Genomic DNA, 13,184 nt, shown 5'->3' with positions numbered 1-13,184 from the left:
GTAGTTTCATGTCAGGTTGTTTCATACCTGGACTGGAAAAGTAAACTTGGTTTAAAATTTTAGGATCCAATGTGTTTTACTAGAAAAAAGTCAGAATATGTTTATAATTAGGATACAGGAAGAGGTTTATTTTACCAGAATAAAATGTGAATATTACAAAGAAATAAAATGAGGTATTTTACAAGAAAAAAAAAAAGTCATTTTATGATGATTAAATTGGAATATTACGGGCAAAATGTGGATTCTCAAACCAGTAAAGTCAATATTCAATAAAAATGTTTACTGCGAGGTTTGTTCTCCCGGGATGCAAACAGACTATTCCAAACAAGGCTTGCAGGTAGGAACATATTTATTAACTTGATAAATCTTGGCAGGGCATGAGGTAAACAAACATAAACTATGGCGGGGAACAAACACAAAACGGTGGCAAGAAATAAACAAGACTTACGTGGCCACGGCGTGAATCGAGCAGCATGAACTGTGGTATCGCATGAAAACAAGCAATGACGCCAGGCCGACTGACTGGCAAAGGCAGGCTTAAATAAGGGTCTTGATTAGAAACGGGTGCGCGGTCCGAACACCAGAGGCAGGTGGAAATCATAAGTCGGCATGGTAACCAAACAGAACAAGGGAGCGCAAACAGGAACTAAAAGAGTCCAAAAACTAACCACAGATCATGACAAAATGAAGTCTTTGTTGCTTAGAATATATTCCCTATACTAAAAGTGTTACCAAAAATGAACAACTTTGTCTTGAATTTGAAAAAACTAAAGAAGGGTTCGGTGAATGCGCATGTGAGGTTCAGTACCTCCAACAAGGTCAAGAACCACTGCTCTAAACAATGAAAAACTAAATATTTTTGTAATATATCATTTTTTAAACTTAATAGCTGCTCTTAATAGGACATTTTATAATAATATTCCCTCAATAATACTTGGTAGGTTTATGGGCGTGGCAAATGAGGAGGTAGTTATCAGCACACAGTAATTGTAAGACATTTGAACTTTGTCAGCAGCAAGTTGTCTTCAAGACTTCCCCTACGAGACTAAATAAGAAATGTGTCACAGGAAGTGGTTGAAAGCGTCAAAATGATGTTTGGTAAACTCATGGAAGAATTTATTGATGACCAAAAGCATGGACGGATCCCGCTTGTTCTCCCGGAGATTTGGCAAAAGTTCAGTCACGAGGTTCACTTCATCAAAAATCATAATAAAAGTTTGGACAAAAATGTTCGAATTAGCATCAATAGCTCATTTGATGCTAACAAAAAAATCCTGTTCTTAATGCTTTCAGTTTGTCTCTTCACAAAAAAAAAAAAAACAGGCATCCGGCGAAGATTCGGATACGCTAAAGTTCATCACGCTTGTGTCCTATGAAGCAAAAAACAAAAACAAAACAAATGAACAGTTTTACACGCAGGAAGAGGACTAACATGTCACGGTTTACCTGACACATGAAACCTGACAAATTTTGGGGGGTGTGCACTATCCACTTTGGTAGCAGATGGCAGTAGAGTGTTGAACATCTTAAAATGTGCTTTGGGGCAATTGCAACTTTGATTACAGCGCCAGTTGTTATGTAGAATGGCGCTTTCCATCATTTTCAGCATACTGCTCCTCTTCCACTCATGCAAAGCCCACCCAGGAACGGAGCCGAATGAATCCCTTCCCTACTGTACCATCATCAATACTACAAAGCTAAAACCAGTGAAGTTGGCACGTTGTGTAAATGGTAAATAAAAACAGAATAATATGATCTTTTTTCAACTTATATTCAATAGAATATGATCTTTTTTCAACTTATATTCAATAGAATAGACTTCAAAGACGAGATACTTAACGATCCACTGAAAAAATATTATTTTTTGCAAGTATTAGCTCATTTGGCATGTGATGCCTGTGACATGTTTCAAAAAAGCTGGCACAAGTGGCAAAAAAGACCGAGAACGTTGAGGAATGCTCATCATTTTTTATTTTTTTTCCCTTGGCCTCAGTCTGCACCCCCTCTCCAAGGCCCAGGCTAAGACCGATTTTTTTATTTCATTTTAATCTTCTATTCCCCCCCCCCCCCCCCCTGTTTACCTGTATTTCATCTTTTTTTGTAAGGGGCGCTGGAAGCCGGCAGACCCGTCAGAGATCCTGTTCTGTCTCCCTGTAATGTTTGTCTGATCTTGAATGGGATTGTGCTGAAAATTGTAATTTTCCTGAAGGAACTCTCCTGACAGAATGAATAAAGTACTATCTAATCTAATCTAATCTAATCTAATCTAATCAAACGCTTATTTGGAACATCCCACAGGGGAACAGGCTAATTGGCAACTGTGGTAGTTTTTAGAGGGCTTTATAAATAAAGTTGGTCTGGTAAGTCAAAACCGAGTGTACCTTTACTTTGTTGCGATGACGTCGCCCCCTTTGTCGCGGTGTCTTCCCGGAATGTCTCCAGCAGATGTTTGATCTCGTTGTCGTAGCCGAGCCACTCGGGCACGATCCTCGCCGCCGCCGTCAGTTTGGGCTCTTTGGTCTTGGGGTTATTGCACTGCAGCAGAAACATGTTTTTTTTTCTTATTTTTAATCCCTTCTTCCGCCACCGTCTGCCATTTGGCCTTGATTTGATTTCCCAGCTCTTTTTTTCTTGCTCTAAAAGGATGTTAGCTGATGAATTAGCGAGCGTGCTCACATCGCGGCCGATGCCAACGTCTCACATCAGATTAGCGAGGACTACGCACTTGTTTCCAGAGACTTTAATGGCTGCACTCTTCTCCCGCAGTCAATGCAGGGCTCTTAAAAAGCCGTAAAATGTGCATGAAACTTAAATCTTAAAACGCCCCCGGAAGTCATAAAAATTGGAATTGAGTCATTTGAGTACAAATTTGCAGGGGTAAGACATCTCAGACGTCACACAAAAATGATATCTTACTCCCCAGCAGGCACAGGACATTGATACAACTTTGATTATACAACATGTCCTTTAAAACTAACTTTGAAACAGTTCAAAATAGTTGTTTTTGTAAATTGAGACAACGTTTGATGCACGTTTGTGGTTGGGGAAATGACCAAATTTCATTGTTTAAATCAACATCACAACCTAACATTGAATAAATGTCGCCAAAAAGCATGTTGTTTCAACATTGTCTTTGTGCTGTAGAATTTTGTTTGAGAAATGACCGAAATTTCAATGGTCCAATCAAGATCACAACCTAATATTGAATAAATGTTGTCAAAAAGCATGTTGTTTCAACGTTGTGTTTGTGTTGTAATATTTTAATTGGGAAATGTCCAAAATTCAATGGTCTGGTCAACGTCGGAACCCAACATTGAATAAGCGTCATCAAAAAGCATGTTGTTTCAACGTTGTCTTTGTGTTGTACAATTTTGGTCGGGAAATGACGATCTTTCAATGGTCAAATCAGCATCTCAACTTAACATTGAATAAATGTTGTAAAAAAGCATGTTGTTTCAACCTTGTATTTGTGTTAAGTAGAATTTTGGTTGGGAAATGACAAAATATCAATGGTCAAATCAACATCACAACCTAACATTGAATAAACGTCGTCAAAAAGCATGTTGTTTCAACCTTGTATTTGTGTGGTAGAATTTTGGTTGGGAAATGACGAAATTTCAACAATCAAATCAACGTCGGAACCCAACATTGATTAAACGTTGTCAAAAAGCATGTTTTAATGTTGTATTTGTGTTGTAGAATTTTGTTTCGAAAATGACGAATTTTCAATGGTCAAATCAACATCCTAACCTAACATTGAAAAAGCGTCGTCAAAAAGGTTGTTGGTTCAACGTTGTATTTGTGTTGTCGAATTTTGGTTGGGAAATGAAGAAATTTCAATGGCCAAATCAACATCACAACCTAACATTGAATAAACGTCGTCAAAAAGCATGTTGTTTCAACCTTGTATTTGTGTGGTAGAATTTTGGTTGGGAAATGACGAAATTTCAACAATCAAATCAACGTCGGAACCCAACATTGATTAAACGTTGTCAAAAAGCATGTTTTAATGTTGTATTTGTGTTGTAAAATTTTGGTTGGGAAATGACTAAATTTCAATGGTCAAATCAACATCACAACCTAACATTGAATAAACGTTGTCAAAAAGCATGTTGTTTCCACGTTGTATTTGTGTTTTAGAATTCTGGTTGGGAAATGACGAAATTTCAATGGTCAAATCGACGTCGGAACCCAATATTGATTAGACGTCAAAATAAGTCGTTTTTTTCAATGTTGTATTTGTGTTGTAGAATTTTGGTGGGGAAATGACCAATTTTCAATGGTCAAAACAACATCAGATCCCAACATTGATTAAACAAGGTCAAAAAGCATGTTGTTTCAACGTTGTATTTGTGTTGTAGAATTTTGTTTCGAAAATGACGAATTTTCAATGGTCAAATCAACATCCTAACCTAACATTGAAAAAGCGTCGTCAAAAAGGTTGTTGGTTCAACGTTGTATTTGTGTTGTCGAATTTTGGTTGGGAAATGAAGAAATTTCAATGGTCAAATCAACATCAAAACCAAACATTAAATAAACGTCGTCAAAAAGCATGTTGTTTCAACCTTGTATTTGTGTTGTACAACTTTGGTTGGGAAGTGACCAAAATTCAATGGTCAAATCAACATCCCAAGCTAACATTGAATAAGCGTCGTCAAAAAGCATGTTGTTTCAACGTTGTATTTGTGTTGTAGAATTTTGGTTGGAAAATAAAGAAATTTCAATGGTCAAATCAACGTCAGAATCCAATATTGATTAGACGTCATCAAAAAGCATGTTTTAATGTTGTATTTGTGTTTTAGAATTTTGGTTGGGAAATGACGAAATTTCAACAATCAAATCAACGTCGGAACCCAACATTGATTAAACGTTGTCAAAAAGCATGTTTTAATGTTGTATTTGTGTTTTAGAATTTTGGTTGGGAAATGACGAAATTTCAACAATCAAATCAATGTCGGAACCCAACATTGATTAAACGTTGTCAAAAAGCACGTTTTAATGTTGTATTTGTGTTGTAAAATTTTGGTTGGGAAATGACCAAATTTCAATGGCCAAATCAACATCACAACCTAACATTGAATAAATGTCTTCAAAAAGCATGTTGTTTCAACGTTCTATTTGTGTTGTAGAATTTTGTTTCGAAAATGACGAATTTTCAATGGTCAAATCAACATCCCAAGCTAACATTGAATAAGCGTCGTCAAAAAGCATGTTGGTTCAATGTTGAATTTGTGTTGTAGAATTTTGGTTGGGAAATGAAAAAATATCAATGGTCAAATCAACATCACAACCTAACATTGAATAAATGTTGTCAAAAAGTATGTTATTTCAACGTTGTATTTGTGTTGTAGAATTTTGGCTGGGATATGACCAAAATTCAATGGTCAAATCAACATCACAACCTAACATTGATTAAACGTGGTCAAAAAGAATGTTGTTTCAACGTTGTATTTGTGTGGTAGAATTTTGGTTGGGAAATGACCAAAATTCAATGGTCAAATCAACGTCAGAACCCGACATTGATTAAACGTTGTCAAAAAGCATGTTGTTTCAACGTTGTATTTGTGTTGTAGAATTTTGTTTAGGAAGTGAAGAAATCTCAATGGTCAAATCAACATCACAACCTAACATTGAATAAATGTTGTCAAAAAGCATGTTGTTTCAAGGTTGTATTTGTGTTTTAGAATTTTGGTTGGGAAATGCCCAAAATTCTATGTTCAAATCAACGTCAGAACCTGACATTAAATAATGTCACCAAAAAGCATGTTGTTTCAACCTTGTATTTGTGTGGTAGAATTTTGGTTAGGAAGTGACCAAAATTCAATGGTCAAATCAACATCACAACCTAACATTGATTAAACAAGGTCAAAAAGCATGTTGGTTCAACGTTGTATTTGTGTTGTAGAATTTTGTTTAGGAAATGACCAAAATTCAAAGGTCAAATCAACGTCAGAATCCAATATTGATTAGACGTCATCAAAAAGCATGTTGTTTCAACGTTGTATTTGTGTTTTAGAATTTTGGTTGGGAAATGACAAAATTTCAACGGTCAAATCAACGTCGGAACCCAACATTGATTAAACGTTGTCAAAAAGCATGTTTTAATGTTGTATTTGTGTTGTAGAATTTTGGTTGGGAAATGACCAACATTTCAATGGTCAAATCAACATCACAACCTAACATTGAATAAATGTCTTCAAAAAGCATGTTGTTTCAACGTTCTCTTTGTGTTGTAGAATTTTGTTTCGAAAATGACGAATTTTCAATGGTCAAATCAACATCCCAACCTAACATTGAATAAGCGTCGTCAAAAAGCATGTTGGTTCAACGTTGTATTTGTGTTGTACAACTTTGGTTGGGAAATGACCAAAATTCAATAGTCAAATCAACGTCAGAATCCAATATTTATTAGACGTCATCAAAAAGCATGTTGTTTCAACGTTGTAGTTGTGTTGTAGAATTTTGGTTCGAAAATGACGAATTTTCAATCGTCAAATCAACATCCCAACCTAACATTGAATAAACGTCGTCAAAAAGCATGTTGGTTCAACCTTGTATTTGTGTTGTAGAATTTTGGTTGGGAAATGACCAAATTTTAATGGTCAAAACAACGTCAGAACCCAACATTTATTATACGTTGTCAAAACGCATTTTGTTTCAACATTATGTTTGTGTTGTAGAATTTTGGTTTTGGAAATGACCACATTTCAATGGTCAAATCAACATCACAACCCAACATTGAAAAATGTCATCAAAAAGCATGTTGTTTCAATGTTCTATTTGTGTTGTAGAATTTTGGTTGGGAAACGACCAAAATTCAATGGTCAAATCAACGTCAGAACCCAATATTGAATAAATGTCGTCAAAAAGCATGTTGTTTCAACGTTGTATGTGTTGTAGAATTATGGTTGGGAAGTTACGACATTTCTATGGTCAAATCAACATCACAACCTAACATTGAATAAACGTGGTCAAAAAGGTTGTTGTTACAACATTGGATTTGTGTTGTAGAATTTTGGTTAGGAAATGACCAAAATTCAAAGGTCAAATCATCGTCAGAACCCGACATTGAATGAACGTTTTCAAAAAGCATGTTGTTTCAATGTTGTATTTGTGTTGTAGAATTTTGGTTGGGAAATGACTAAAATTCAATGGTCAAATTAACGTCAGAACCCGACATTGATTAAACGTCGAAATAAGCATGTTTTTTCCACCGTTGTATTTGTGTAGTACAATTTTGGTTGGGAAATTACCAAAATTCAATGGTCAAAACAAATTGCAGAACCCACAACCGATTAAACGTTGTCACAAAAGCATGTTGCTTCAACGTTGTATTTGTGTTAAGTAGAATTCAAGTTGGAACATGACCAAAATTCAATGGTCAAAGTAACGTCAGAACCCAACATTGATTAAACGTTGTCAAAAAGCATGTTTTTTCAACGTTGTATTTGTGTTGTAGAATTTTGGTTTTGGAAATGACCACATTTCAATGGTCAAATCAACATCGCAACCTAACATTGAAAAATGTAATCAAAAAGCATGTTGTTTCAAGGTTCTATTTGTGTTTTAGAATTTTGGTTGGGAAACGACCAAAATTCAATGGTCAAATCAACATCAGAACCCAACATTGAATGAACGTTTTCAAAAAGCATGTTGTTTCAACGTTGTATGTGTTGTAGAATTATGGTTGGCAAATGACGAAATTTCTATGATCAAATCAACATCACAACCTAACATTGAATAAACGTGGTCAAAAAGGTTGTTGTTACAATATTGTATTTGTGTTGTAGAATTTTGGTTGGGAAATGACCAAAATTCAATGGTCTAATCAACATCAGAACCCAACATTGAATGAACGTTTTCAAAAAGCATGTTGTTTCAATGTTGTATTTGTGTTGCAGAATTTTGGTTGGGAAATGACTAAAATTCAATGGTCAAATCAACGTCAAAACCCAACATTGATTAAACGTCAAAATAAGTCGTTTTTTTTCAATGTTGTATGTGTGTTGTAGAATTTTGGTGGGGAGATTACTAAATTTCAATGGTCAAATCAACATCACAACCTAACATTGAAGAAACGTGGTCAAAAATGTTGATGTGACAACATTGTATTTGTGTTGTACAACTTTGGTTGGGAAATGACCAAAATTCAATGGTCAAATCATCGTCAGAACCCAACATTGAAAGAACGTTTTCAAAAAGCATGTTGTTTCAATGTTGTATTTGTGTTGTAGAATTTTGGTTGGGAAATTACTAAAATTCAATGGTCAAATCAACGTCAAAACCCAACATTGATTAAACGTCAAAATAAGTCGTTTTTTTCAATGTTGTATTTGTGTTGTAGAATTTTGGTTGGGAAATGACCAAAATTCAATGGTCAAATAATCGTCAGAACCCAACATTGAATGAACGTTTTCAAAAAGCATGTTGTTTCAATGTTGTATTTGTGTTGTAGAATTTTGGTTGGGAAATTACTAAAATTCAATGGTCAAATCAACGTCAAAACCCAACATTGATTAAACGTTGAAATAAGTCCGTTTTTTTCAATGTTGTATTTGTGTTGTAGAATTTTGGTTGGGAAATGACGAAATTTCTATGGTCAAATCAACATCACAACCTAACATTGAATAAACGTGGTCTAAAAGGTTGTTGTTACAACATTGTATTTGTGTTGTAGAATTTTGGTTAGGAAATGACCAAAATTCAATGGTCAAATCAACGCCAGAACCCAACATTGAAAGAACGTTTTCAAAAAGCATGTTGTTTCAATGTTGTATTTGTGTTGTAGAATTTTGGTTGGGAAATTACTAAAATTCAATGGTCAAATCAACGTCAAAACCCAACATTGATTAAACGTCGAAATAAGTCTGTTTTTTCAATGTTGTATTTGTGTTGTAGACTTTTGTTTGGGAAATGACCAAAATTCAATGGTGAAAACAAATGGAAGAACCCACAACTGTTTAAACGCGGTCAAAAAGCATGTTGTTTCAACGTTGAGTTGCTCAACGTCAGGACTTAATTCAACAAGTTCTCAACGTTGTTTTAACATCTCGTGCCTGCTGGGTAGTTTAGTAACGTGCCAAATTTCCGAATGGCGGTCCAAAATTCCGCCACAAATAAATGGATGCATGTGAAACATCATATTTGGTGTGGAGTGCTTACCAGGTCGATGGTTTTCGCCGAGACTTTGGAGGCGTCGTCACACCACGTCTCGCACCACAGCCACTCCTGAGGAAGAGACTTGATGGCCACCTGGTGGATCATGTTGTTGGGCAGGTCCTAAAAACGCCATCACACAAGAAACGCTTTTACACACATCATGTTTGATGGCTGGATCTGGATCATGTACCTGGTCCAGGTTTGACAGACTGTTGGGGTCCTGGCTCAGCGCTTGGTACTGGCCTCGCAGTCTGTCCCCCGCCGCGATCTTGCGGAACTTCTTCAGGTCGACCACGTACAGAGCGCTGCAAGCGGAGATAGTAAGCGAGAGAGGACATTAGGCAGGTGTGAGAAATCTCCGGAAAGGTAATAATGGAAAAAAAGCTCTCTGGGAGGTGAGTCATGAAAAAGCAACACATGGACATATTCAGTAGCCGCTATAGCATGTTCATAAAGAAGGGAAGTTATAGATGCTCACAATTAGATGTACAAACCCCGTTTCGATGAGTTGGGAAATTGTGTTAGATGTAAATATAAACGGAATACAATGATTTGCAAATCATTTTCAACCCATATTCAGTTGAATATGCTACAAAGACAACATATTTGATGTTCAAACTGGGAAAGGTGGCAAAAAAATACTGATAAAGTTGAGGAATGCTCATCAAATACTTATTTGGAACATCCCACAGGTGTGCAGGCTAATTGGGAACAGGTGGGTGCCATGATTGGGAATAAAAACAGCTTCCCCAAAAAATGCTCAGTCTTTCACAAGAAAGGATGGGGCGAGGTACACCCCTTTGTCCACAACTGCGTGAGCAAATAGTCAAACAGTTTAAGAACAACGTTTCTCAAAGTGCAATTGCAAGAAATTTAGGGATTTCAACATCTACGCTCCATAATATCATCAAAAGGTTCAGAGAATCTGGAGAAATCACTCCACGTAAGCGGCATGGCCGGAAACCAACATTGAATGACCGTGACCTTCGATCTCTCAGACGGCACTGTATCAAAAACCGACATCAATCTCTGAAGGATATCACCACATGGGCTCAGGAACACTTCGGAAAACCACTGTCACTAAATACAGTTCGTCGCTACATCTGTAAGTGCAAGTTAAAGCTCTACTATGCAAAGCGAAAGGCATTTATCAACAACATCCAGAAACACCGCCGGTTTCTCTGGGCCCGAGATCATCTAAGATGGACTGATGCAAAATGGAAAGTGTTTTATGGTCTGACGAGTCCACATTTCAAATTGTTTTTGGAAATATTCAACATCGTGTCATTCGGACCAAAGGGGAAGCGAACTATCCAGACTGTTATCGACGCAAAGTTCAAAAGCCAGCATGTGTGATGGTATGGGGGTGCATTAGTGCCCAAGGCACGGGTAACTTACACATCTGTGAAGGCACCATTAATGCTGAAAGGTACATACAGGTTTTGGAACAGCATATGCTGCCATCTAAGCGCCGTCTTTTTCATGGACGCCCCTGCTTATTTCAGCAAGACAATGCCAAGCCACATTCAGCATGTGTTACAACGGCATAGCTTCGTAAAAAAAGAGTGCGGGTACTTTTTTCGCTCACCTGCAGTCCAGACCTGTCTCCCATCGAAAATGTGTGGCACATTATGAAGTGTAAAATACGACAGCGGAGACCCCGGACTGTTGAACGACTGAAGCTCTAAATAAAACAAGAATGGGAAAGAATTCCACTTTCAAAGCTTCAACAGTTAGTTTCCTCAGTTCCCAAACGTTTATTGAGTGTTGTTAAAAGAAAAGGTGACGTAACACAGTGGTGAACATGCCCTTTCCCAACTACTTTGGCACGTGTTGCAGCCATGAAATTCTAAGTTAATGATTATTTGCAAAAAAACAAAAAGTTTATGAGTTTGAACATCAAATATGTTGTCTTTGTAGCATAATTAACTGAATATGGGTTGAAAAGGATTTTCAAATCATTGTATTCCGTTTATATTTACGTCTAACACAATTTCCCAACTCATATGGAAACTGGGTTTGTAAATTAGCCACATAGTCGTTGCCTTATGTTTTGTCTGCTCACTCAGTAGATGATCAACTGACAAAATAAAAATCCAATCATTTAATTCTCATGTTTTTTCCCGTTTCATTTATTATGTTTATGTTTTATTTATTTATTATTTACTTAATATTCTTGATTTTATATTTCCATTTGTTTCCTTTCCCACATATTTTTTTTACATTACTCGCTTAATATTCTTAAATTGTATTTTTCCCAACGTTTTTAGTTTCCCTTTCTCACCCCCTTCACTACACTGTGACTTTTACTCTTTATTTATTAAGTATTTTGTTAAAAATACATTTTTTATACTTTTTAATTGACTGTTTTTATTTGTCCTTTGAATGACCTTGTGTGGAAATGTGCTATACAAAAAAACTTGCCTGGCATCTCCTTTTGTATTCTACCTTTCTTCACTTTTTATTGATAACATCAGAGACATATTCATTCAGCAACATGCTGGCAATGTGTGAACTTTTTGCTATAGCATTAAAATACATATTATAGTATTATTTTACTATACAAAAAGAATAAGAATATTACGATTCATTATTATTAAGAAATGTAATGTATGAATCCTTTTTATTATTGTGTAATGTATAATACTATTAGCAATAATAATTATTTATTAACTCTAATAATAATAGCATCACTCATAATAGAATTAATTATATTAATAATATAAAATACTTATGATCATAGCTGTTGTTAATTATTAAATGAATACTCAAATATAGTGTTAAAATATAGAATTAAATAATTATGTAACAATAATAATAATCTTTACTGGTTATTAATGACAATCATATATGGTTATTATAATATTTTTATCATCATTATGTATTTATAATATCACTACAGGTAATAATAATACTATTATCAATAAAGATCATTAATAATATTAATAATATCCTACTAATAGTGTTATTTATATAATAATTATAAACATTAATAACTCTACAAATGTAATATCATATAACTAATAATAGTATCAATTATATTATTCAATTAATACCTCTACAACAGTGTCAATACCAACTTGTATTATTGTGAACTTTTTTGCAATGGCATAAAACAAAAAAAAGGTTATCTATACAAAATAATTACTAATAATCATTAATATGTACTATCAATAAATTATTATTAATTATTAATACTAATATCAGACCCATGATCATATTTGAAATTGTATTTTTTATGTATTGGACTTTATTTATTATATTTGAAATTAGATTGTACTGGTGTTCCTAATAATTTGGCTATAGAGATATTTATTCTCCTATTCGCGTCTGATGTGCAACCTTTCCAAATGAAAACAAATCTATTTCGACGGTGTTAAGTGTGACTTTTTCCTTCAACTCCCATGTTAGAATGATACGGTTTCTCATTGTTATCCCATTGGGTTGAGTTTTTCCTTGCCCTGATGTGGGATCTGAGCCTAGGATGTTGTTGTGGCTTGTGCAGCCCTTTGAGACACTCGTTTTTTTAGGGCTATGTACGTAAACATTGATTGATCGATTGATAAGTTATGACATCTTTGTGAAAGAAGGATAACATGTTTGTGAGAGAAGTGTACCTGATGTGGTACTTCCTGTGTCCCAAATGCGACGCCCAGTAGCCGCTTTTCCAGAATCGATAGCCGTCCATCTCTTTGCGGCTGGCACAAAAAGGTGTGTATCCGTACGGCGCTCCCTCCAGGTCCAGATCTCGCAGCTCCTTCAGATCGGCCCGTACTATCTGGGAGGAAAGAAGGCAGGAACTGATGGAAATCTGGTGGCGCCACAAAAACACACATCTACAAACCCCGTTTCCATATGAGTTGGGAAATTGTGTTAGATGTAAATATAAACAAAATACAATGATTTGCAAATCATTGTCAACCCATATTCAGTTGAATATGCTACAACGACAACATATTTGATGTTCAAACTGATAAACATTTTTTTTTTTGCAAATCATTAACTTTAGAATTTTTATGCCAGCA

General features: G+C 35.5%; 1 protein-coding gene across 4 annotated transcripts in view; it reads right to left on the bottom strand.

Moving 5' to 3' along the window:
• Positions 1 to 1,089: 1,089 nt before the first annotated feature.
• The window catches only part of uggt2 (UDP-glucose glycoprotein glucosyltransferase 2), a 192,296-nt gene continuing 180,201 nt past the window's right edge, over positions 1,090 to 13,184 (bottom strand). For 3 of the 4 annotated variants that reach the window (XM_061879044.1, XM_061879043.1, XM_061879046.1), the window contains 5 exons: positions 12,777 to 12,937; positions 9,350 to 9,464; positions 9,163 to 9,279; positions 2,382 to 2,535; positions 1,090 to 1,370 (listed from right to left, as the gene is read on the bottom strand). In XM_061879044.1, coding sequence (XP_061735028.1) covers positions 1,348 to 1,370; positions 2,382 to 2,535; positions 9,163 to 9,279; positions 9,350 to 9,464; positions 12,777 to 12,937 — 570 coding nt within the window. In that variant the 3' untranslated portion in view covers positions 1,090 to 1,347. The remainder of the gene's footprint in view (positions 1,371 to 2,381; positions 2,536 to 9,162; positions 9,280 to 9,349; positions 9,465 to 12,776; positions 12,938 to 13,184) is intronic. The other variant, XM_061879045.1, reaches the window with a different exon arrangement.

The sequence above is a fragment of the Nerophis ophidion genome, linkage group LG19, assembly GCF_033978795.1.
Source record: "Nerophis ophidion isolate RoL-2023_Sa linkage group LG19, RoL_Noph_v1.0, whole genome shotgun sequence".
In the NCBI taxonomy this organism is placed as follows: domain Eukaryota; kingdom Metazoa; phylum Chordata; class Actinopteri; order Syngnathiformes; family Syngnathidae; genus Nerophis; species Nerophis ophidion.
This window is presented reverse-complemented; position numbering and strand designations above follow the sequence as displayed.